This window comes from Hyaena hyaena, unplaced genomic scaffold, assembly GCF_003009895.1.
Source record: "Hyaena hyaena isolate Hyena2069 unplaced genomic scaffold, ASM300989v1 scaffold_39, whole genome shotgun sequence".
Classification (NCBI taxonomy): Eukaryota; Metazoa; Chordata; class Mammalia; order Carnivora; family Hyaenidae; genus Hyaena; species Hyaena hyaena.
In genome coordinates, this window is record NW_024080671.1 from 1,164,094 (window position 1) to 1,187,623 (window position 23,530).

Below are 23,530 nucleotides of genomic sequence, written 5' to 3' on the forward strand. Positions count from 1 at the left end.
GCGGCTAGAAGAAAACATTTAGACTAAGTTGACCCTACGTGAGCAAAAAAATTAAAATCTTTTAAGTAAAATCCAATAGGTACCTGCATACCTGGAATGACTTGATCAAGGTAGACAGCCAAGAGGACATAGAATACACTATGAAGTGCCAGCATGACAAGGGTAATAATTAGAGGATATGGGCCTTCAGTCAAATTAGAAAATAAAGCACCTTCATTAAAATCTTCTAAGTGCATGACCTGGAAAACAGAAACACCAACTTTATTATATAAAAATGACACAAATAAGCAAAAGCTAACACTACTTAGAGTTATTCATTGTATCCAGAGGGATGGTGACCAGAGTGGCCTTTTAACAGATTCAACAAACTACCATACTAGTCATAAGAATTTATAAGGAAAATAACAGAAACTTTACCAAAATAATAAGTTTATCACAATCCTTTTTAATGTTATGTTTCCAAAATTAGTATACATCTCTTCCAAGGGCATTTAATTCTAATGTTATGACTATCAAATGAAATACAGATAAAGTATGCTGGTTCTGCTAATTGATGTAAACAAATGGTCCACATGGAAGTCAAACAAATTAAGTATTAGAGAATAAAATTATGACCAGCATCTTTTCAGTACTGAAAAGGGAGAAGGTATTCTGATTAATTAACACAACTATTGAATTATTCATAGTAGATATATGTGACAGAGCAGAAAGAAATGTACTAGAGATTGAGGCCTCATTTAGATTCCAGATCTGTCATGAGGTGAATAAATGTTAATTACACCATTCTGGATCTCAGTTTCCTTATCTGTGAAATGGAAAAGTCCTTCCCAAAAGCAGTAAAACCTATGAATCTATAAATCTATTTTCCTCAGTGAAGGAGAACTCAGTGGACTCTTAAAATGGGTAAACAACAGCTCTTAGTTCTAAAGTAATTAAAATTTGTTTAATTCAACACTCAAACATTAATCTATCTTAGGTCTCACAAATCAGAATATTCTATCCAGTCAACATGAATAATCTCTTAAGTAATTATATTTTTTCTTTACACAGTGACCAAATTTATGTTCCATTATAGAAGAAACAGTTTCTCAGAAGAATATTTCCCTCAGAACCTGACTGCCCCTATAAAACAGACTAATAAAAATCAAATAAAAACTTTAAAAGTACATTAATATAAATATTATTTAGGTGAAGGACAATCCCATGAAACCTAAAGTAATAAAACTCACCAGGTCTACTTATTTGACTAATAACAGTCAAGAACATTTGTTCTGCTCCACTCACAATTTTCTGCCAGGTACACATCTGAGATAAATATACCAAAATAGCAATGTAACCTGGCCATAGAACAATCTGGAATACCTGGTGCTTAAAATGACCTCTAACAAACTGAGCTATTGCAGTGAAAATAAATTACTGAGATATACACAAGGTAGAAAACTTGTAAACACATCATATAGATGAAAAACTTAAAAATGGAGAAAATATAAATGAAACCCATATAAAATGTATTCCAGGGTTCAAACAGCATTCCTCATGTTGAAATTATAAAATAATTTTTTTTTGCACACCAAAGGCAGTATCATTGCAGTATAACTGGCTGCATGGAACTGGAGAGAAAAAGTATTTAGTCATGACAGCAAGATAAATATATTACCTACCTGTGCAATACCAATCAAAAAAGTACACTGACAGAAAGGACTGAAAAGCCACACTAATGATTTGGGAAAACTTTCCATGAGGACTATCAAAAGGCCAACAAATCCAAAAGCCACAGTGACTAAAAATTCAACTATCCCCACATGTTTTGATTTTTTAAAAAGAGGTGTCAGCATTAAAGCAAAAAATACCTGCAAAATATAAATATTAAGGTTAATGCTTTGTTCATATACACTGGTATGAAAACAAAATTAGTTTTGCTTGAGAAGGAACAAGTTATTTTCAATGGAAAATACATTAAAATAATTTCTAAATGTTATGGTAAGATATTTTCATAGAAATAGTGATACATTAAAAATTTAGATGGCAAACATTAAAAACTACATTTTATCTATGTAAATAGGCAAACATGATTACCTCTACACTATAGAAACCATAAACAGCCACATGATTCTGCAGTTAGATGCGTACATGTGAACAAAACAATAAATTAACCAGTTTTAAACAGAGAACCTATCTGTTAAACTCCACGTGTTAATGAGATACAAACTCAGATAACTGTATGCAGAAGTCTCTGAGTTGTTTCCAAATTATCATGTTAAAGAGCAAGAGTGATCATCAAAAAAATTAACAAGTGGTACAGCATGGATGGGCACGTAAGCCAATCAAAAGAGAAACTGGAGCCACAGGAACACAAAGGCTGGCCATTAACATGCAGCATTTAGCCAATATATCAAATGAATGTCAACACTGTCAAAGAGCTATATTTACAAAGATATACCTTTACACATCACCCACCACCCTATAATATAAATGTAAGACTGTATCAGGGCACCTGGGTGCCTCAGTCGTTAAGCATCTGACTCTTGATCTCAGCTCAGGTCTTGATCTCAGGGTCATGAGTTCAAGCCCCTCATGCCCACGCACAGCGTGGAGCCAACTTAAAAAATAAAAATAAATAAAATAAACATGAGACTATTTTGTACCTTTTCTAAAAATATGGAGGTACAATAATGCTGTATCATCAAAGTCATTTATCAGTAACCTAACTATAAGTTAACCAAAGAATAATCACTTTGTTATACTAATCAACAATTTTGAACAGTTCTTTATTCCCACTTCAAGTTAAAATACTCACAGATGATAACCCATACAGGAAAAAAAGTAGAAATATCACAACGCAGCTACTTTGAGGGAATAGTGAAGAAGCTGTTGCAATGACTGCCATAAGAAGGGACATAAGGAAAATCAAACTTGTATACAGAAGAACCCATGAAAGCCTAAAATGAGAATATAAATACATTTATGGTTAAATGCATAGGCTTTCAGTCAGAAAAATCATTTCAAAAAAAAATTTCAGTTCAAATAAAACTTCAACCATTTTATTCTTAAAATTAAATTTATTCTTTCCTGTGTATGCCCATTTACTGAAAATGCTCTTATAATAGTAATTAAAAATATATGGGGTGCCTGGATGGCTCAGTCAGTTAAGCATCTGACTCTTGATTTCGGCTCAGGTCATGATCTCACGGTTCATGGGATCAAGCCCTGCATCAGGCTCTGTGCTGACAGCAAGGAGCCTGCTTGGGATTTTCTCTCTCCCTCTCTCTCCCTGTCCCTCCCCTGCCTGTGCTCTCTCTCTCAAAATAAATAAACTTTAAGAAAATACAACATTGGTTACGATAAAGGTTAAAAGTATAATCTGACATAGAGATAGTGATTATCTTTTCAAGAGCCAAAAAAAAAAACCTTTACAAATTAATAGCAATTCATGACTAATTTAAATCCAACATTCTCAAAAGTTCAATAATGCAAAACACTCCCAATTTTCTTAAGATACAAAAAAATTTAATGACAACTTTCTTTATGGCCTGGGCTACAGTTAAGCCTCTGATGGCTTGCCTTTTTGATACTTTAAACAATAAAGACTATGTCACTAATCAATAATATACTTACTACTTTTACACAATGTAAAATCGAGAAGGTTGACAATAGACTCACTATACAGAACTCAAAATTTCTTCCCAAATCAGAGTTCAATGAAACTGCAACAGTATTTAGGGTTTGTCTGCTTGTTTGTTTTAATGTTAGCAGGTCATGTTCTAACATATGCTACCATAAAAGCACTGAAACAGGACTGAAAGATACCTACGTTACCAAAACTGAATCTACCGTTTTACAGAAGTGTAACTGAGGCACTGAGAAATTGATCTGCCAAAATTCTTCCAACTAAATTCTTCCATTTCCTCACAAAGCACTTTAATAACTCAGTGCGTCTTTTTTTTTTTTTAATATTTTTGTTTATTCTAGGAGAGAGAGAGAGACAGCGTGAGCAGGGGAGGGTCAAAGAGAGAGGGAGACACAGACTCTGAAACAGGCTCCAGGCTCTGAGCTGGCAGTCAGCACAGAGGCCGACACGGGGCTCGAACCCACGAACCGCGAGATCATGACCTAAGCGAAAGTCGGACGCTTAACCGACTAAGCCACCCAGGCACCCCAATAACTCAGTGCATCTTAAAAACCAATAACTACTCAAATGATAGGAGGAAAAAACAAGCAAAGAAAATATGCTACACACAATGACCCCGTAATGTAAAGTGTTATAATTAATTGCTGTATTCCACTGGGCTAAATGGAATACAATTTTGTAAAATGGACTATAATATCAACTCACATGCACAGTATTAACTTTTCCCCCAAAATAAATTTTCCTATTTGGGAAAATACACTTAGAATTGTTAATAAATATGCATGTCTCTATAAAATTATCATTGTATAAAAATGCTGACCTATGATAGCTCACTTGTGAAAACATTTTTTAAATTTGTTCCTTGACAAATTATTTGTATATTTTCATCTTAATTTATACAAATAACTTTTTTTTTCCCAGGGCAGGAGGGAAATCCTATATGCCACATATGCAAAGTTCAATCATTTTAATTACATTTTTAATAACTTGTATATGCTATGATACTGGGGAACGACTATAACAGTAGCAATTAATTTCTAACTTTCCAAGATCTCGTATGTTCTATATATACTGAAATAAACAGAACATACCTCATCAATCATGACAAAATGTGAAATAAAATTTAAACATGTCATATCAACATGAGTTTTCCAAATCTCACTTCCCTTATGGTAAAAAAAAGCCAATCTATTGCTGAAGTTTGTTGCCTAGTCTCAACTTCCAAAACAAAGGCACCTCCTCAAGTTGAGTGAATAACAAAATTATAACTCTGAAGATACACATATATTTAATGTAATTATTACTCATACTAAATAATAAACTTTTAATAACATACCAAAAGGCAGTGTCATGAAGTCCCATTATCTTTAAAAATTCCTTTAACTTCTTCTCTTTTTCTGCTACGATATGAATTGCCAAAAAGTACCCAAAAGGTGAAAATGCTATAACTAGGTATATTAAAATTACTCCTCGGGGAAAGGTATCTATCTCAACCATAGCATTTTCTCCCATAATGACAGCTTTTGTGGACTCCAGCTCTTTCCAAAAGGAAACATTGGTCTTCAGCTAAAATAGGAAAATATGAACACAACCAATGAATTTGGTGATCCCCAATAAAATGTGACAACTATACCGCCAAATTTTATACAAACTTCTTACAAATACAATCCTCAAAAACTACACACCTGAAATAAAGTGAGAGACCCCAATATCAAAGAACAAGCATATATTATTGCTTTGATTCATTCTGGAAGCATATCATAACATTTAAGTTATGGTATGAAGTTGAGTAGTATACAAACTTTGATGAAACAGCTTGTCAAAGAAAATAAAATTGAACAATTATTCTCTTAAGCAATTATATACATCTTAACAAAAATATGCATTTATAAAATTGAGGAATTAAGGAATGATGATTAGTAACATGAAAGACTCTCTACAAAAAAAATCTTCTTTTAAATAGTATGTCCTATCATTTTAAAATCTATGTATGCAGCATGTATAGGCAGATTAATAAAACTTTATACCATATGATACTTCTATCTGACATTCAATTAAATATCTAAAATGAGATCTGCTCTGCCTATTCACCCAGTGTGGTCTGGGCTGTGGATGGTCAAGGTCTTTGACCAAAACACAAATAAGTAATATAACACCATCAAAGTGATATATCCTATATTTCACGGTCTTTACCTTAAACTTCTATATTATTGAATCTGGGTAAAATTACATATCTATAATACATTTACACCACGCTGTAAGAATTTATAAGATAATCTGGCACATAGCATTTGGTTCCTACAACAACCCTGTGAAGTAAAGCATTATTATTATCATCATTTTACTACATAGCAGTCTAACAACAAACGGAGGCAGGTCTCCTACTCATTTCTACTGAAATGTGAAACCCCAGATAAGTTCTAAGCAGATCTTTAGATTATAACTATAGCCTTTATACACGATCCTCATGGTGGTACAAACTTGGGAGCCAAAAAGCCATAGTTTGAATTAGCTTTGTCACTAATTAACTGAAGTTTGAAAAGCCAACCTCCCTGTGCTTCAGTTCCATATGCAAAATGGAGATAATAATAGCACAAATCTCAGGGCACCTGGGTGGCTCAGTCCGTGACGTATCCAACTTGATTTCAGTTCAGGTCATGATCTCACAGTTTATGAAATCAATACCCATGTTAGGCTCTGCACTCAGGGTGCAGAGCCTGTCTGGGATTCCTTCCCTCTCTCTCTGTCCCTCCCTTGCTGGCACTTGCATGCTCTCTCTTTCTCTCTCTCTCAAAATAAACAAACATTAAAAAAAAAAAAAAAAGCACATCTCATATGTCTGCTAAAGATTAAATGGATTCATATTAGTTTATCACTAGAAACCATGCTTGGCAAATAAGTGATAATTATTAAATAAAAAATGAAATCCACTACTATGATTACATAATAAAATCATTCACTTTCTTTAAACTAAGTTACCTTCATTCAAGGGGAAAAGTCTACAAACAAAGATCATTCATAAATTTTACCTATGGTCAACAGAGATAGACGAATACAGATATATGGAATGTTAAATCATATGCTTAGAAACCATCAAATAAAAGAGGGGTTTGAAAAATATTAAACTGAAAATATGACTTACCTTTTTTCTTAAAGGAGTTGTAATATGTTATGTAGTTTGTACATTTGACAGCACACAAACCAAATCCTACTGTAAAGACTTTAGGCATAATTGTTAAAATATACTGCGGCTTTATATTACTTCCTTCATCATAGTTACCTGTATAATGGCAGCATCTATGGATGCCTGTAAAACGGTGAACCCTGAGGACCAGTACTGAGTAGCCTCACATGATGTTGAACAGCCAGCTAGGGGACAAAATGTGAGACCTAAGAATTTGCACAACATAAAAGTACTTTCTTTTAAAGATACTGTATGGAGGGTTACTAAAGTAATATAATTAATCAATGTCCATAGGACTGAGGAAAATAAGAAATTGTCTTTTGAAGGTAAAGAATATCACATTCTTGTTTATTTGAAATTTTTTAAATAAAAGAGTTAAATATGATAGGATACTGCAAGGTAAAAGCATACAAATGTAAAGAAAGAAATTGATCATAAACATGGTTATTTAAAATAAGTCACTTTTCAGGACTACTGGGTGGCTCAGTCAGCTAAGCATCCAACTCTTGGTCTGAGCTCAGGTTTTGATCTCACAGTTTGGTTTGTGGGATGGAGCTCTTCATCGGGCCCTGTGCTGTCAGCGATCAGAGAATCCCTGCTTGGGATTCTCTCTCTCCCTCTCTCTTAGCCCCTTCCAAGCTCGTACTGCCTCTCTCAAAATAAACAGACTTAAAAAAAAATAAAATAAGGTAAGTCCCTTTTCTGTTTTAGGATAATTCTACAAGTGACTTAGATTTCCAGATGCTAGTACAAGTCCAGATTAAGAGGACCCCCCCGCAAAAAAAAATTCTGTAAAGGCATTTCAGAATCAAGTCACAAATTCAGTACTTAGCATAATGGACTTTAACATTGCTCAACACATGTTTGTGTTTCTCCACAGATTTAAGCACTGAAGGTTGTTTTCCATGATATAAACAGCCAGCTATAAAACTAATAAAGTTCACTGGTAGAAGGTCTTGAAATTTTAAAGATATGTAACACACCATGTGTGAAAAACAATTACATACTGTGAAAAAAATGCTGATTTAAAGTGTGTCATATAACTCAAGACACAATTTTGCTGTTACTGTAATTAAAATAATACACAGAAGTGTATGAAAATTAAAATGGATATTATATAAATTATATTTCATATTACACACAAATGTAGACATAAATGTACATATAAATGTATTACTGTATACATATATATATTTATGCTATACTTGACAGTTTTCTTATTTGAACCAGTACAGCTGAAAACGCCAATGCTGGACCCTATCAAATTTTGCATATGAACTAAGAGCAGCGAAGACATGCAATTATTTGATTTGTAAGATTATTTGTATTTATATATATAAGATTATTTAGGGCTATTTACCTCTTGAATCCATATAAATAGAAGATACTGGAATCAGATCAGGAAAAAAACGGAGTTCATAGGACATGACATCTTTGAAAACCACACCTACAAAGTTGTTGGGCTTAGAAAGACTGGACACTAACAATTCTTTCTCACTTGTATATTCTTCGGTAATTATGACTGTAAAATATTAGAATAAAGTTAAGTCACAAATTAGAAATTTACTATCATACAAAAGACTGAAATTTCGCATCATATTCAATGAATATAATATTTTATAAGCACTTTTGTTTTATTCTCTAACTTCCTTGAAAATGAATAGGGCCATTCTAAAACTATACTAAATAATAATAAGAGTAAAATTTCACACACACTATTTCTCTTAGCTGTCATCTTACTACATAAATTATTTGTCTGTGTAACATGTGAGTTATTAATATGATGAAGTTTAGTATATACTTTATTAGGCAGTATACGTAGTTCACTGATCTAGTTCAAAATAAAACATAACAACAACCCGTTGATACATGAATGGATATTTTATTTTCAAATATTTCTTATGAAGAGGAAATTTCCATAATCCTTCTTAGAAACCAAATACACACTCTACTAACTAAAACACGACTCTCCTTCAAATAAAAATTGCTGTTTCAACCCCATACTGCTTGTTCCTTTCTTAGAAGATAATATGGAGAAAACACTCCAATTACTATCCATCTTCCTTTCACATCAGATAATCCCAATTTTCAAATATTTTCTTGAAGTTTTATGTATTACAAGCAACTTCTTCACTATAGAAGCTTCAGAACATGTAGTGAAACAGAAGAAGACAGGATTAGGTGCTTGACCATGAGCAATTTAATTCTCCAAACTTCAGCATCCTCAATACCTAGCTGATCACACTAGTTGTTAAGATCGAATACAATTCCAAACATAAAAATGCTTTGTAAGTTATGAAGTATTACTTCAATGTTAATTGTCATCATTTTCCAGACCTTAAGGTGGACACGAATTGATGTGAAAAAAGAGGGTGTTAGTTCAACATCCTACGACTCATGTTACCACACATGGATGCATATTCTACTCTCAGACAGCACTCTTACTAAAAAGACAGGACTTAAAAAAATTCTCTATATATATTTCTACTATTTTAGCATCTAAATTTAATACACACTGACTTGGACTTCTTTGGTGTATATGCTTTACTTCGACTCAGAATTACCAAAGAATTTCATTCTAAACATTTCTGATCACTTCTTGAGCCGGCATGCTAAATGCTTGCGGCTATCTGTGCTACTTGTTCTTAGATAAACCAAGAAACACACCAATAAGACATGGGCTTGACAAAACTATTAAACAGTAATAAGTCAGAAAGCACCCAACAGGGAAAAAATTTTCCAGCTCTTGATTGCACAAGCAGCATCTATTCAGTGATGCATTATCCAAAACTATGATGATACATACTAGAAGTTAATTACAACTATCTGATATAAGACAACATGTTAATCTGTTATTTTCAACAGTTCAGCATTTCCTTAAATCAATCATCATATTATAAACATTTCTGTTACTTTCTCCAGTTCTTGACTTGGGTTGTCTCACAGCCACTTTAGGTTCGTTAGTACTGCCTCACTTACACTGTTTTCCAGTCCGTGAGAAGCAGAGAAACAGACTTAGGAATCAGCCACAGGCCTAGTCTCCTAAGCACTATTTCTGTTTACACCATATATTTCCATAAATAGACATGACAGTGTGAAATGATCACTGGTTTGCAATCTTTCTATCTCTAGCTTCTTAATTACTACAGGAGTTGGAAATCAAAATGAAATATTCCTTCCAATCCTTTATCCTATTCATATCCATACAAATATGCTCATTTTATAAATGGTCTGAGAAAATAAAATATTAAGACATATAAAATATGCTGCAGCATAATTAAATTATTTTAATAATTTTTACTATACTCTATTTTGGTGAGGGGACATATGCCTAAGTGTTAAGAATGTCATTTACTCAATAAAGCAAGCAAAACAATACAAAGGAGGCTTTCGGTTACAAATAGAATCCATATATTAGCTCACAGTACCATCAGGAAGGTGATCAGTAGACACTTTCTGCATGATGTTTCTTGTAGTATTAGTCACTGGAGTATATCCAAGAATTAGGTTAGAGAGAATAGATTTGTCCATAGGGGCAAGTTCTATATCAGGAACTTCTTCATATTTCTTATTTGGATGCATCATGCTAATTAATATTAACCAAAATAAAAAAAAGAGTGGAAAAAGAATTTCCTACAATGAAGGAGACAAACAAAATGATTATAAAATATACCAATGGCAGCAAACATCATCCAGATTTCTATGCAAATAATATAACTAATACGACGGAAAAACCATGAGGACTTTGTGTCTCCTTCCTTACATACGAAAAGTAATTCTATCCTGAAAGAAATACTGTGTTGAGCATCTCCTCTAACTCAACAGGAAGATGGGAACTCATGGGGAATAAATGGTGGAAAAATGTTCCACAAAGTCATCTGTGCCATTCTTTTTCATTCCATGAAACTTGGGGAACGCATGTCTAAAAGTTCAAACTTCAGCACCGATACTAGAAATGAACTAAATTGGGGTGCTTAGGTGGCTCAGTGGTTCAATGTCCAACTCTTGATTTCGGCTCAGGTCATGAGCTCACAGTTCATGAGTTCAAGCCCCACACAGAGGCTGCTTGGGATTCTCTCTCCTTCTCTCTGCCCCTCTCCTGCTAGTGCTCTCCCCATCTCCAAATAAATACACATTTAAGACATTAAAAAAAAAAAAGAAATGAACTATATTTAAGAACCATTATTAAAATGTTTAACATTCAGAAAACAACAGATAATTTAGGTACTTTTCTGTGCTGACACAAGTTTTTACTTCACAAGCACATTAAAGGGATCTAAAGATATAATATTATACTAGAAATGTAGCCAGAAAAATAAATCACCTCTTAAAATGGTACACACCAATGCACAAACTGTGATAAGGCATAAGAAAGAATCATTTAACTCACCTGAACACTACTTTTTTTAGTCCTGCATTTAATTAAGTAATTCTTCAGTAGGAGTGTTCTGGTCTGTCTCCAAACTCCCACCTCCCTAATTGCAGTAGCCATGTTTTCTGGATCAATCTATTAAAAGAATAGATTTAAAAAAAAAAAATGGACACACAGTCAAGCACATGCCATCTAATAGTGAAAACCAACATGCTTCAGTCTCAGGTTAGCTGGAGTTAAGCATGTTCCAAGCTGTCTCTTGTATCTGGACAAAATGCATGGAACAGCAACTTGAAGACCCTGAAAAGTAAATAGGAGCATGTGAAACAAGATGCAACCAGGATTCAAAATCCCCACAACCAACAACGAGCTCACCACCTTTTTTTTTTTTCTCCTTTAGTATCCCCCAAACTGAATGCATTAGAAGCAGGCACTGGGGCAGAGAAAACAAGAGCCAAAAGCTCTTTGGCTCTGGCTTGGGAAGTAGGAAAGAAGGCTGTTGCTCAGGTAGAGTGCGAATATACCCAATCTTGTTTTTTTTCCTTCTATAGTCTCCTATGCCCCTATCCCCAAGCAATTGCATGACAGTAGTGTCAGACTGCAGTGATGAAAGCTTAATGGAGCCCAAACGCTGACGCAGGGGAACCTTTTTCTCCATTAATTGGAGCTGTAGTTTCAAAAGGGTAGGGCCAAATCCCCAGGTGTCTCTATCTCCTGCCGCTGGGCCCTGGATGCGGTAGACGCAGTTGCAGAATGTGCGGCCCAATGGGACAAATAAACCCTAGCTTTCTGGTTGTAGGATGGCAAAGAGAAACCATAGGGAATCCAAAAGCAGAAGGGAGAGCAAATAAAAAGAAGAGCTCAGGAAAGCAACATAATAAAAATTGCTTATTAACTCCTGGACTAACCCCCAAGCTGAGCACACACGTACCTAATCCCATTTTGTGTACCAAAGACTTGAGGGACTGAACTAAAAGACAGACCACCGCCTAGATTCAGTCTGGCTACTGGGAGGCGTACACAGGCCAGAGCCAAACTGCACTACGAGGGCTCTTGAAAACTGAACTGAAACTAGAACCGCAGCTCTAAGAATGCAGATGAAACAGAAGACTTGAGCCTTACCAGGCTGACAGCATGTTAAAAGTATCAACACTCTCCATGTGCTTAAAACAAAACCCATGCTCGTAACATCCAAAAAACTCAACCAAACAAAAAAGTTATGTGGAAAATATCAGCTCTATTAAGAAAAGAAAAATCAACAGAAAGCAATGCCAAAGTGACAGATTTTGGAATTATCAGACAAAAACTGTAGAGTATTTTAAAAACGCTCCAGCAAACAATGGTGAGCACTCCTGGAAACAATCAAAAATCAAAAATCTCAGCAAAGAAACAAGACATAAAGTAGCACCAAATATAAATTTCAGAAGAGAAAAACACAGTAACAAATAAGAAAAACCGAAAGAATGGGCTCAATAGTATAATGGAGATAACAGAAAAAGTCAGTGGGCTTCACAGATCAATAGAAGCTATCCAATATGAATCACACAGAGAAAAACATTAAAAAAAAAAAAAATTAACCGTACCTGAGAGAACCATGAACAATAACAAAGGTCTAACATTAATATTATCAGAGTTTCAGAAAGAAGAGTGTTAATGATGAAGACGTATTTTAAAAAATTAATGGCAGAAAACATCCCAAATTTGGCAAGAGATAAAAACCTACAAGTTCCAAGAAGCTCAGTGAATCCCACAGTTTAAATCAAAGGAAATCCATACCCAAACATGTAATCAAACCACTACCAACTTGGAGACAGTGAAAAATCTTGAAAGCAGTCAGAGAATAACCACGCATTACCTACAGGGGGGTAACAGTTTGAATGACAGTAGATTTCTCATAAGAAACTCTATGGTAAAACTGGACCACTCCTACATGCCACGGGGAGTGCGGGGCCGGTTCAGCTGCTGAGGAAAACAGTTTCTCAGCTCCCCAAAAAGGTAAACATAGAATCACCACATGACCTCACTTTTCCACTTCTAAACATATACCCAAAAGAACATTTTAGGTATATTCCCAAATAACTGAGAATAGGTAGTCAATCAAGTGGATTTCATGCAGGGTGGGTGACTGCAACACTATCCATAATTGCCAACAAAAGATTGAAACAGTTCAAATGTCCATCAACAGATGAATGGATAAACAAGTTGTAGTATTTACACAGAATTAAATATCACTCAGCCATAAACAGGAGTGAAGTACTGATGATACATGCTACAACATGGATGAATCTCCAAAAATTTTGTTAAGGCAAAGAAGCCAGACACAAAGATCAAATATTATGTGATTCCATTTATATAAAATTTCCAGAATATACAAAGCCATAGAAATGAAATGCAGATTAGTGGCTGCCAGAAGCTGAGGAAAGAAGAGCAGAGAGAAGCTGCTTATATGAGTAACAGGTTTTACTTTGAAGTGATGGGAACAAATTTCACCTTAATTTTTTTTTAACAGTATGGCCTAAATCATTGTCCCAAGTCCAGTAGCCCCCTTCCAGCATAACTTCACCCTCTGGAGGTCTGTGGAGCTCTTTCTGCCAGCGGGCCTCTGCTGCAGCTATCTCAATTTTTCGAAGAGGTTATATTAAAGCTGAACCCAAGAGAAGTGTCCGGAGTCTCAACTGCAATCTCTGTGGACCTTATTCCAATCTGCTTATCCCAGTAACCCAGAGTCTCTGCACATCAAAGGGTATTGAGAGGGCAGCTTGGAAGACACAACAAAAAAGTCCATCTTCTACAGCATTAATTACGGTCTTGCTGTATATAAACCTATTTGATGGGGGCCATTGGGGTGATCTACCTCCAAAACAGGAATAATCTATTCCAAGATTCCAATAATCTATCCCCACCTCGATGATAAAAAAAAAAAAAAAAAAAGCAGGCAACTTTTTAGAGGTAGCCTGTCTTACCCCAAAAAGTAAATACAAACTAAGTTTAAATTAAATAAGTATCCTCTTTATATGCACAGATTTTTTTTTTAATTTAACAGTGGAATTTTAGACAACTTTTACTGTCTTTGTGTTTTTTCTATTGTCTCAATTTTCCTATATATGTTACTTATATATTTAATGTTGTATCATTAAACTTATTAACTCATTAATGTTATATCAGATTCTCTACATACTGATAATCATCTCTAGGCCAAAAAGAAGAGACAAACAAAAAAGAAAGAAAAACTATACTAATTCAAAGATGATTTACTACAATACAAACATTAACCAGTACAGCAAGAACATTCTCATTATCTGCCAAAACATATTGATTTAGTGAGCACCAATGAATAATTCATTCAAATCGAATGCTGCAGGCTTAAATCTTCATTTTTAGAAAACAGGCCTCTCATAAAACAGCTGACGGACTCACAAATGCTTTTCTTCCTTGAGAATTGCTCTCTGAACTAAGGGTTTAGTCTTTAATAGGCTTGTCTGAAGTCCATGAACTTCTGCACCCACCCCACAACTAATCAGGGCTTTTTAAGGCAAAACTTCTACCTGCCATCCACCCACCCACCATGCCAAGGGACATACGCACCATGGCCATCCCCACCACTACCACTGTACTTCTACCCCTGAGCTGTGTCAATCACATTCTCTCCCCGCACTACGGAATTGTTAACCAAGAGATCCAGGAACTGGGAGACACAGAGACAGTTACATTAATGGAAACGTTTCAGAAAGAAAATTCAGGGGTGTCTGGTTATTCAGTGGGAAGAGCAAAGGACTCTTGCTCTGGGAGGGTCGTTGAATTCTAGTCCCACATTGGGAGGCTTAAAAAAAAAGGAGAAAGAAAGAAAGTTCATGCACTCTTCGTACTAACCTTTCGCCAAAAGTATGATACCGATACCTGCTGTGCCCAAAACCTGGTTTTTCTTTCTTAGAGCATGTGACATGGCCCACCCACTGTATTTTACTTTCACGTAAGGAGCCAGAATCAGATTCTATTTCTCACAACCAAAAACACTTAACCAATATAATAGTATGTGCTCTTAACCCCATGGTTAGAGTACTTATAAGGACAATATTGATTTTCAAAGTGAAGCACGGCTTCAACAAGGGGGAATGTTAAAAATCTACCCACCTCCCCTCCCTACTTAGGGAAGAATTCCACAGATAGTAATGGGAGTGTGTAGGAGCAGGTAAAAAGTTGAGAATCACTGAATGATATCATGGTCTTCAGGTTGCTTTAAAATAATATTAATAGCAAAATGTCTCTACAGAAGATAATATACAGTGACTAATCAAAGTCACATTGGTGTCTATTCAATCCTCCATTTTATGTCCTTTCCTCCGAAGCACACAAGCCTTTCTTAAGCAAAAGGTGCTTTTACGCTGTTTTCCTTCTGCTCCTGAGCTCTATTCTTTAGCTGGGATTTCTTTCCTCATCTTTTTCCTTAGTCAAATGGTCCTGCATGACCCTGTGCCCAGGTCTCTCAAGGAATACTTTCTACTTAGGCTAGAAAATCTCATCAATCTGAGGCTCAGTTGATCCGTCACTGTCATCCCTCTCTTACCAAAAAGATTCAAAATCAACACAAACATAAACTGAGCTAGCAGTTTATTTATAAAAAGAAGATAGTGCATCTACATTTGGCTTTGATATTTTAAAAAGATTTCTATTTTGAATTAAAATAAGAAATTAAGGGGCGCCTGGGTGGCTTAGTCAGTTAAGCGTCCGACTTTCGCTTAGGTCATGATCTCGCGGTTCGTGGGTTCGAGCCCTGCGTCGGGCTCTGTGCTGACTGCCAGCTCGGAGCCTGGAGCCTGTTTCAGTCTGTGACTCCCTCTCTCTCTGACCCTCCCCTGCTCATGCTGTCTCTCTCTCTCTCCTAGAAATAAATAAAACATTAAAAAAATTTAAAAAAAAAGAAATTAAAACTTCAATAACCTCTTAAGAAGTAAGAAATTACTCTTCTCCTCAAGTAAAATCCCAGCCTCACCTCTTCATCTACTTTCATCTCAAAGAGTCACTGTATGTATACACTTTTTTTTTAAGTTTATTTATTTTGAGAGCAATAGCAAGCAGAGGAGGGGCAGAGAGAGAGAGAATCCCAGGCAGGCTCTTTGCTATCAGCATGGAGCTCCATGTGGGACTCGGACCCACCAACTGTGAGATCAAGACAGGAGCCAAAACCAAGGTAGGATGCTCAACCAATGGAGCCAGCCAGGCGCCCCATAAGTGCGTGTATTTAAACTGAGAGGCAATGCAAGCCCTTAGGTGGTTTCGGACTTTCAGCACCCTGGCACTACTCTCGGCTCCTGGCGCTATTCTCCCCTCCCATAGCACACAATCAAAACACAATAGGCTATAGTAAATCCAAGCATTATCTTCAAACGTGCTGAAGAAACTGGAATCAGTAAACATTTACATAAAAACAATACCAAGAAGACAGACCAAAGTCAATAGTCACAATTCCAAGCATAATGTCTGATGGAGTAGCACAGTGGGAAGTGTGACCTCTGGAGCCAAACCAACTGACCATGAATCCTGCCTCAGCCACTTATTAGACTTTGGGTGAGTGACTTGGCTTCTTTGTGTCTAAGTTTTCTCATCTGTAAATGACATAATAGTAGTATCCACTTCTTTGGCTTATTGAAATGATGAGAATTTATACAGGTAAATAAAAGTTAATGCATGAAAATGGGGTCTGCTACATGGCAAGCAAGTATACACGTTGAGCACTATTGTATATAAAATCAGTGTAACTAATATCCTCAAAAGGATAACAAAGGATATCGTTATCTATGGAACAAGAACAAGGCAACTAAGAAAAACCTACTTACAGAACCTGGCAATCAAAGAGATGGATACAAATAAAATTCTCAATAGACGGGGTGAAGAGCATCTGAAGGCAAATCACCGAGTTAGAAAGAAGACTTGAGTCAAGGAAATCTCCCGGAATGGATGGTGAAGGACAAAGGGACTAAAATGATTAAGAAATCTGTTATGAAACTGTAAAGATGGATCAGTATGACTGACTATAGAGAGCAAGATGGAGTCCCTCACGTCAAGCAGGGGCCGCAGCAGGTAAGGGTACTGCAGCTACCAGGCAGCACCGAGCCCAGCGCCAGCTGAGGACACCCCGGAACTGAGCAAAGAGAAGCACAGGAGGACTGCAGGGGCCCCGAACTGATTAAATCCCTTTGAACAGGGAGGATTTTTGCAGCAAATGTCACTCTTCAGACACGACCCCTCTAGGTCTGACCGATCAGAAGAGGCATCTGCTGCTGACGGCTCTGCCCGAAGGATCTCCGAACAGAACTGAAGACCCTTCACTGCTCAAACGCAGTAAGAAGTGCCAGGACCTGACCCAGACCAGGCCCAGGCCTCATCTCAACCACGTGCCCACCAAGACTGACTTCATGTTCGGTTCGCTGACTTCCTGTCCTCGGTTACCTTGTTTGCTGTGTGCCTTGCCTTAGGTTTTGCTTTGAGTGCTGTGTAAGAAGCCAAGTTAGTCACATGGAGAAATGTCACTGAATTTGGAATCCTGAAACTGTTTTATAGATAGGGCAACTTTGCTTTATGACCGAATAAAGCTGACGTTGTGGAAAGCCACAACCCACGAGTGCGCCTTCACAGCATGCTCATGACACTGACCTACACAAAGTGACGTTTCTTACCTTCGTGAGCTCTAGTCTCTTCATGCGAAAATGTTAAATTTCAATAACCTTGAAGTTACTAAAGTCTTAAAACATCTTAAAGAAGAAAACCCATTGGCTGCTTGTTTCCTTCCTGACGTGAAACCCCTGGTTCAGCTGTTTGGGAAAAAAAAAAATAAAAAGAAACATTCTTAACATTTAGTCTTCATAAACCTTTGAGTTTAATTCCTCATAAATCTTTCGCCTAAACAGTAACTTCAAAGCTACAGTCAGGTTTTTGTAAACACACACGACAGTGGACCATCTGCGCTCCTCACCTCCACAACCCAGTGTCTAAGCAGGCCCAAGTGAGGGGCCATAGGGGTGTATCTGTCAAGGTCTGCTCTGCATAATAATGTGAAGTACTGACTCTACTGTAAAAAGTCCTTGCAAATTATGGGTGCTGAGCAAAATATTTTGCTTCCTCTTCTAATATTGAGACCATACAGGCTCTGAGAATTAATTTTTGTCCTTCGGGGAAAAGACAGAAAGAGAAAGAAAGAACAAAAACAGAATGCCTGCAACTCACACTGGCAGGGTGATCAGAGAAGTCGCTGCTTTTCACTCCCACCCCCCACTCTTCTGCAGGGTTTCGAGTGGAAAATTCGAGTGGAGGAAGGATGTGGGAAGGCAGTGCCTTCTATACTGAAGCCAAACATAAAGGGATGATCTCTGAGATGAGACCGACTGGTAAGGGTGGGGGAATGAGGTTTCTTGAAAGAAAGGTGGAGACCCACCCAGCAGAGGGGACATGAAAGTGGCGCTTCTGACCGAAGTGCACGGCTGAAAATGGGGCTCAGAAATGAGGTGTGGCCAGCAAGGGGACATCTGTGAAGTCTTTAACTTCTCAGGTGCCTTTTCCTGAACCGTAAGAACACCCATATTTAGCACAGGCCCCTACGTGTCCTCTTTCTACACTGTAATTCTTTTTAATCAACCCAAACTTTGGAGCCTTATCAAGGCATTCAAAAGAATAAAAGGAAAAGACAAGGAAGGCTGGTTAGCCAGCCCCACATCTGACATTGTAAGTGGGAAGAGGATCACACAGACAACACCCAGGAGGGCACGTGCTAGTGACAGAGTTCATGAAAGCCATGGCGGAGCTGGAAACGGTGGAGAGGACCATACAACACAGGCAGCTTTCTGAGTAGACAGCATATAGGGCTTTCACTATTGCGGCGTATTCTAGAAGACAATCCTTGAAAGCACAAGCTAATAACTGAAATACAATAATACTCCTGATGGTGTATTTTTAAGAAAACATATCTCTTGGAAAACAGAAAACTTGATATAGTTCCTTACCAGCGTAGTATCTTTAAACTGTCCAACAAAGCCAATTCTTAACTGCTAAAAACAATGACAAAGGCACAGAAATAAGGGTACAAACTTATGCTTAAGCATTTTAAAAGTTACTTTTCATTGTCCCACAGCATACCTGGGGAATGCACTGCTTGCTGTAGAGCTTTTAAATAATAATTAGATTTGTTTTGGGGCACCTGTGTGGCTCAGTCAGTTAGGCGTCCAACTTCAGCTCAGGTCATGATCTCACGGATCGTGAGTTCGAGCCCCGCATCAGGCTCTGGGCTGACAGCTAGCTTGGAGCCTGATTCAGAATTCTGTGTCTCCCTCTCTCTCTGCCCCTTCCCCATTCATACTCTGTCTCTCTCTCCTCCAACAATAAACACTAAAATTTTTTTTAAAAAATAATAATTAGATATGTTTTAAACACCAGTATCACAAAATGTTTAATCAAATATTGAACTTTCCTAAATAAAAACAATTCACACTAAATCTATAAATGGCAGGAAAATTCAATGCCCACCAAAGCCCATCTTCCTTTTCTAATGTATTAATAAATGACTTAAAGACTAGAAGTTACATAATCCCATATTCAATATCAAATATTTATTAATTTACTCAAGAAATATTGATTAAAGTTGCTATGAAACATATGTTACCTTTCTCAAATCAATAAAAATATATATAGGAGTCTTAGAAATAATTGTTACAGAGAGATTATTTGGAATGTATTAGTTTTACTTCTGAGAAAAATGAATCAAGATTATGTCCTATAAAATAAAGAAACTGAATCATCTTGGTAAGAGACATGGTCAGTCACCTTTCTAGCAAGCTTCAAAGATTTTGGGGAAGGCTCTTTGCTGAAAATGTTCCCTCTCTCCAACAGATAACCGTTAGAGATTACTGCTAGCCCACCCAAGCAGAGCTGATGATCACTCCCTTCTTCCACATCCATAACCAATAAACAAACTAACTGCATTTACTACAATGAGTCGTCGTCATTGTTTAGGAGTCTTAATCTTGAACTTCACCATGAGATCCTTGACAAAAACACTGCCTTATTTATCTTTGCTTCTCCAGCACTAAGGGTAATATAATAACCAATATCCTATTACTGCAAATTCCTTTATCAGGGGTTGCTAAGCGTCCTCACAGATCTAAGGTCTGCAAACTTCAATGGAGGAGGTTGGGGCTAAATCCAGCCCACAGCCTGTTCTGTACAGCCCATGAGTTAAGGGTGTTTTTCACATTATTAAATGATTAGGGGGACACGGGGATGGGGGAACCAAAGAAGAATAATATCTGTGACATGTAAAGTTACATGAAATTCAAATTTCATGTCTATAAATAAAGTGTTATTGGGACACAGCCCTGCTCGTTCGTTTCTGGATTGTCAGTGAGCACTTCCGTACTACAAGGGCAGAGTTCGCTGATACAGGGACTATAGGGTCCACAAAACCTAAAATATTTACTATCTGGCTCTTTACAGAAAGTGTGCTGACCCCTGTTACAGATTAAAGGAAAAAGAAAAAAGTGGCACATTCATTTAACATTTACTAAGAAATTTATGCATCAAATATAACAGGAAAACATAAGACACTGTCAATGACTTCGCAGATACGTAAAATTTACTGTAATGTACCAAGTCCAATTGGGCAAAGAATGGGACAGACCCTCCAGGCAAGGAAAAAAGAATGGAAAAGCCAGAACCCCAGACGTACGACTTGTATAAGGATGAGGGGGCAGGAGTGGCACAGCAGAGGCCTGGGCTACGTGAACTGGGGCGAAGAGGCGGTGTATGCTCAAGATAACACTCTAAGGACAAGCTCTGGGGACGGGCTGTGACATACCTTGTATGCAAAATCACACACCTTTATTTTGTGCACCCATGTACAGGACCCTGAATTTCCTCTACTTTGTGTTCCCTGCCTAAGAATAATCGTTTAATTGCCTCACAATCATCCATTTCACTGGTCTGTTCATTCTCCCAATCCCCAGACCTCCACTCACTTCTACCAACAGCCGCACCTTTAGATTAACACCTGGGCTCCTACTTCACTGAAAAAAAACAAAAAACTGAAGCAATCGGAAGAAAGTTCCGAAACGTCCCACTAACCCTCCTATCCTTCCACCTGGAAGCTATGCCCACGGAAATGTTAAATATTCCAACCACGGGCCATTTCCGCCTCAACTGGTGGACTCCTGTTTCCTTTAAAAATCTGAACCGTAAGAGCCTCAACAGAATCTGGTATTTAAGGTTTATTTTTTGGAAGAAGAGGTTAAGAATATATTTGGCAGATGAAGTGAAAGGAACTCCTGCCAAATTACATCACTGGTTTCTCAACTAATAAAAGCACCATAAAATTTAACTTAACGGGATCAACCGCAAGCGCTCTCTTCTCATGGTTTTAAAACTGACTGGATAGTGTAATAATAAAACAAAATACTGTCCACGTGACGTAACCCAAATCTGATGACACTATTTTTTTGGTCGAATGGGAAAACTACAAAACGGTACCCACAGGACACCCCACCCCTCTTCTTATGCAAAACAGGCTCCTAGAAGCTAGAACTTGCAACCACTTTAATCCAATTAATTCACAGGCTGGTAAAGGTTAATATTTAGCAGAAGACAAGTTTATTTGATATGCTCATCCTCCCAATTAACTCAAGGGCAGAGCTTAAAAACCGTATTCATCTTAGTACCCCACCCACGTAGTATCTGGACTACAAAAGACACTAAATAAACATGTAAAATATTAATAAATTCGCCTTTACCCAGGCTGTATGATTTCCTTAACGCCCAACCCTGTTTAAAGGGAACCACGCCGGCACCGCGTTAACAGTCGGCCTTGTTAGTTTGACTTGAACCCAAATATCCCAAGAGCCTAAACTGCCCTCCCTAATAGTGTTTTCTTGGATGGAGTCTTCCCTGAAGATACCCATTGCACCGCTCTCCTGGGCAGACACAAAATCTGGCGGGAAAAGCCCCAGGGTCTAGAGTCAGGGGTCCGCGGGTTGCAACCCCACTTCCACCTCTCTGCTCCTCCAGACTCTGCGCCCCATTTTCCGCATGTGCCCAAGCTCCTAGGGGTGCCGCCGGGATGAAAGGCAGGAGCCTGGCTCCCAGCGGGGCGTCCCGCGTTGTCTTCTCCACCTCTGTTCCTTCAGCGCGTCCTCGACAGAAGGCACAGGACTGTCTACACTCTTTCAGACTCATCTGTCCAAAAACGGGAAACCTCGGGCGCACAGCAGAACTCCCCACCCCCTTCCAGCCGCCGGCGACTCAAGCCGCTGCACCCGAGCCTCCCGCCTAACCAGCCTTCTGGGACGCGGAGCGATCTGGGCGCTGGGGCGCTTCTTCGAGTTTCGAGAATCGGGGGGAGCTGGGGCGGGGGGGACATCTGCCCCCAAATCGCGTCCTGAGACTGGCGCCTTCTCCTCTCGCCCGAACTCCGGGTGACACGCGCGGGCAGGAGCGGCGCTCAGCGCCCGGGCGCGGGGAAGGGGCACGGACTCGCACTACATCTTCCCTCCGTCGCCGCCCGGGCGAGCGACACCCCGGCGGGGCCGCAGCGGCCCCCAAGCGGCCCGCCGGAAACCGCGCTACCTCCCCGCGGGGGGCTCCTGCGGTCCCCCCGGCTCGCGGGCCCGGCCGCCGCACCCCGCCCCTCTCCGCCGCCGGCCTCCCAGTCTCCCCGTCACCCCCCGCAGCGGCTGTTATTTTTTTCTTCCCCCCACTCCCTGGCGAGTCGCAAGCGCCGCAGCCCTCCCAGCGCTCCCCCCTCACCTCAGGGCAGAGCCGCAGCGCGGCCAGGCCGGGACGCGCTCAGCCTGTGGGGACCGTGCGGGTGACGGAGCTCGCAAGCGAGACTGTGTGCGACAGGGCGCGGCCCCGCGCGCGCGCGCGCGCCGTCCGTGCGCCCCAGAGCCGCAGGGCCGGCAACGCGCCTGGGAAGGGAGCGCGCGCGGCGCCGGAAGCCAGGCTCCGCCTCCTGCCGGACGCACCTGGGGGCGGGGCTCCCGGAGACGGGGATCTGCGGACGCGCGCGCTCCCGTCGCTCGGCCGGGCGCGCCCCGGCGCAAGCGGAGCTGCCACCGCGCCCGGGAGGCCAGCGCACCTGGGGGCGGGGCTCCGAGGGGGCGGGGCGAGTGGGGTGCGAGGGGGTCCGAGCTCGCGCGTGCGCGCGGCCGCGACCGCCGACCTTGGATGTGAGCCTGGATATCTCCGCCTAGCAAAGGCCCAGTCGCCTGGGTTTTTGCACGTTCCTCAGAGAATTCAGCAGGTTCTCCCCGGGGGCACAGGCGAAACAGCGAGCCTGAAGTCAGGAACTCGGGTTTGAGTCCAAACTCTG

General features: G+C 39.1%; 1 protein-coding gene across 3 annotated transcripts in view; it reads right to left on the reverse strand.

The window, feature by feature from the left end:
* Positions 1 to 23,074, reverse strand: part of ABCA5 (ATP binding cassette subfamily A member 5) — a 66,535-nt gene extending 43,461 nt beyond the window's left edge. For 2 of the 3 annotated variants that reach the window (XM_039229790.1, XM_039229788.1), the window contains exons 1-9: positions 22,966 to 23,074; positions 11,203 to 11,319; positions 10,241 to 10,445; positions 8,173 to 8,334; positions 6,909 to 6,997; positions 4,965 to 5,194; positions 2,798 to 2,939; positions 1,662 to 1,850; positions 92 to 239 (exon numbers count right to left, since the gene is read on the reverse strand). In XM_039229790.1, coding sequence (XP_039085721.1) covers positions 92 to 239; positions 1,662 to 1,850; positions 2,798 to 2,939; positions 4,965 to 5,194; positions 6,909 to 6,997; positions 8,173 to 8,334; positions 10,241 to 10,445; positions 11,203 to 11,304 — 1,267 coding nt within the window. In that variant the 5' untranslated portion in view covers positions 11,305 to 11,319; positions 22,966 to 23,074. The remainder of the gene's footprint in view (positions 1 to 91; positions 240 to 1,661; positions 1,851 to 2,797; positions 2,940 to 4,964; positions 5,195 to 6,908; positions 6,998 to 8,172; positions 8,335 to 10,240; positions 10,446 to 11,202; positions 11,320 to 22,965) is intronic. The other variant, XM_039229791.1, reaches the window with a different exon arrangement.
* Positions 23,075 to 23,530: the final 456 nt, after the last annotated feature.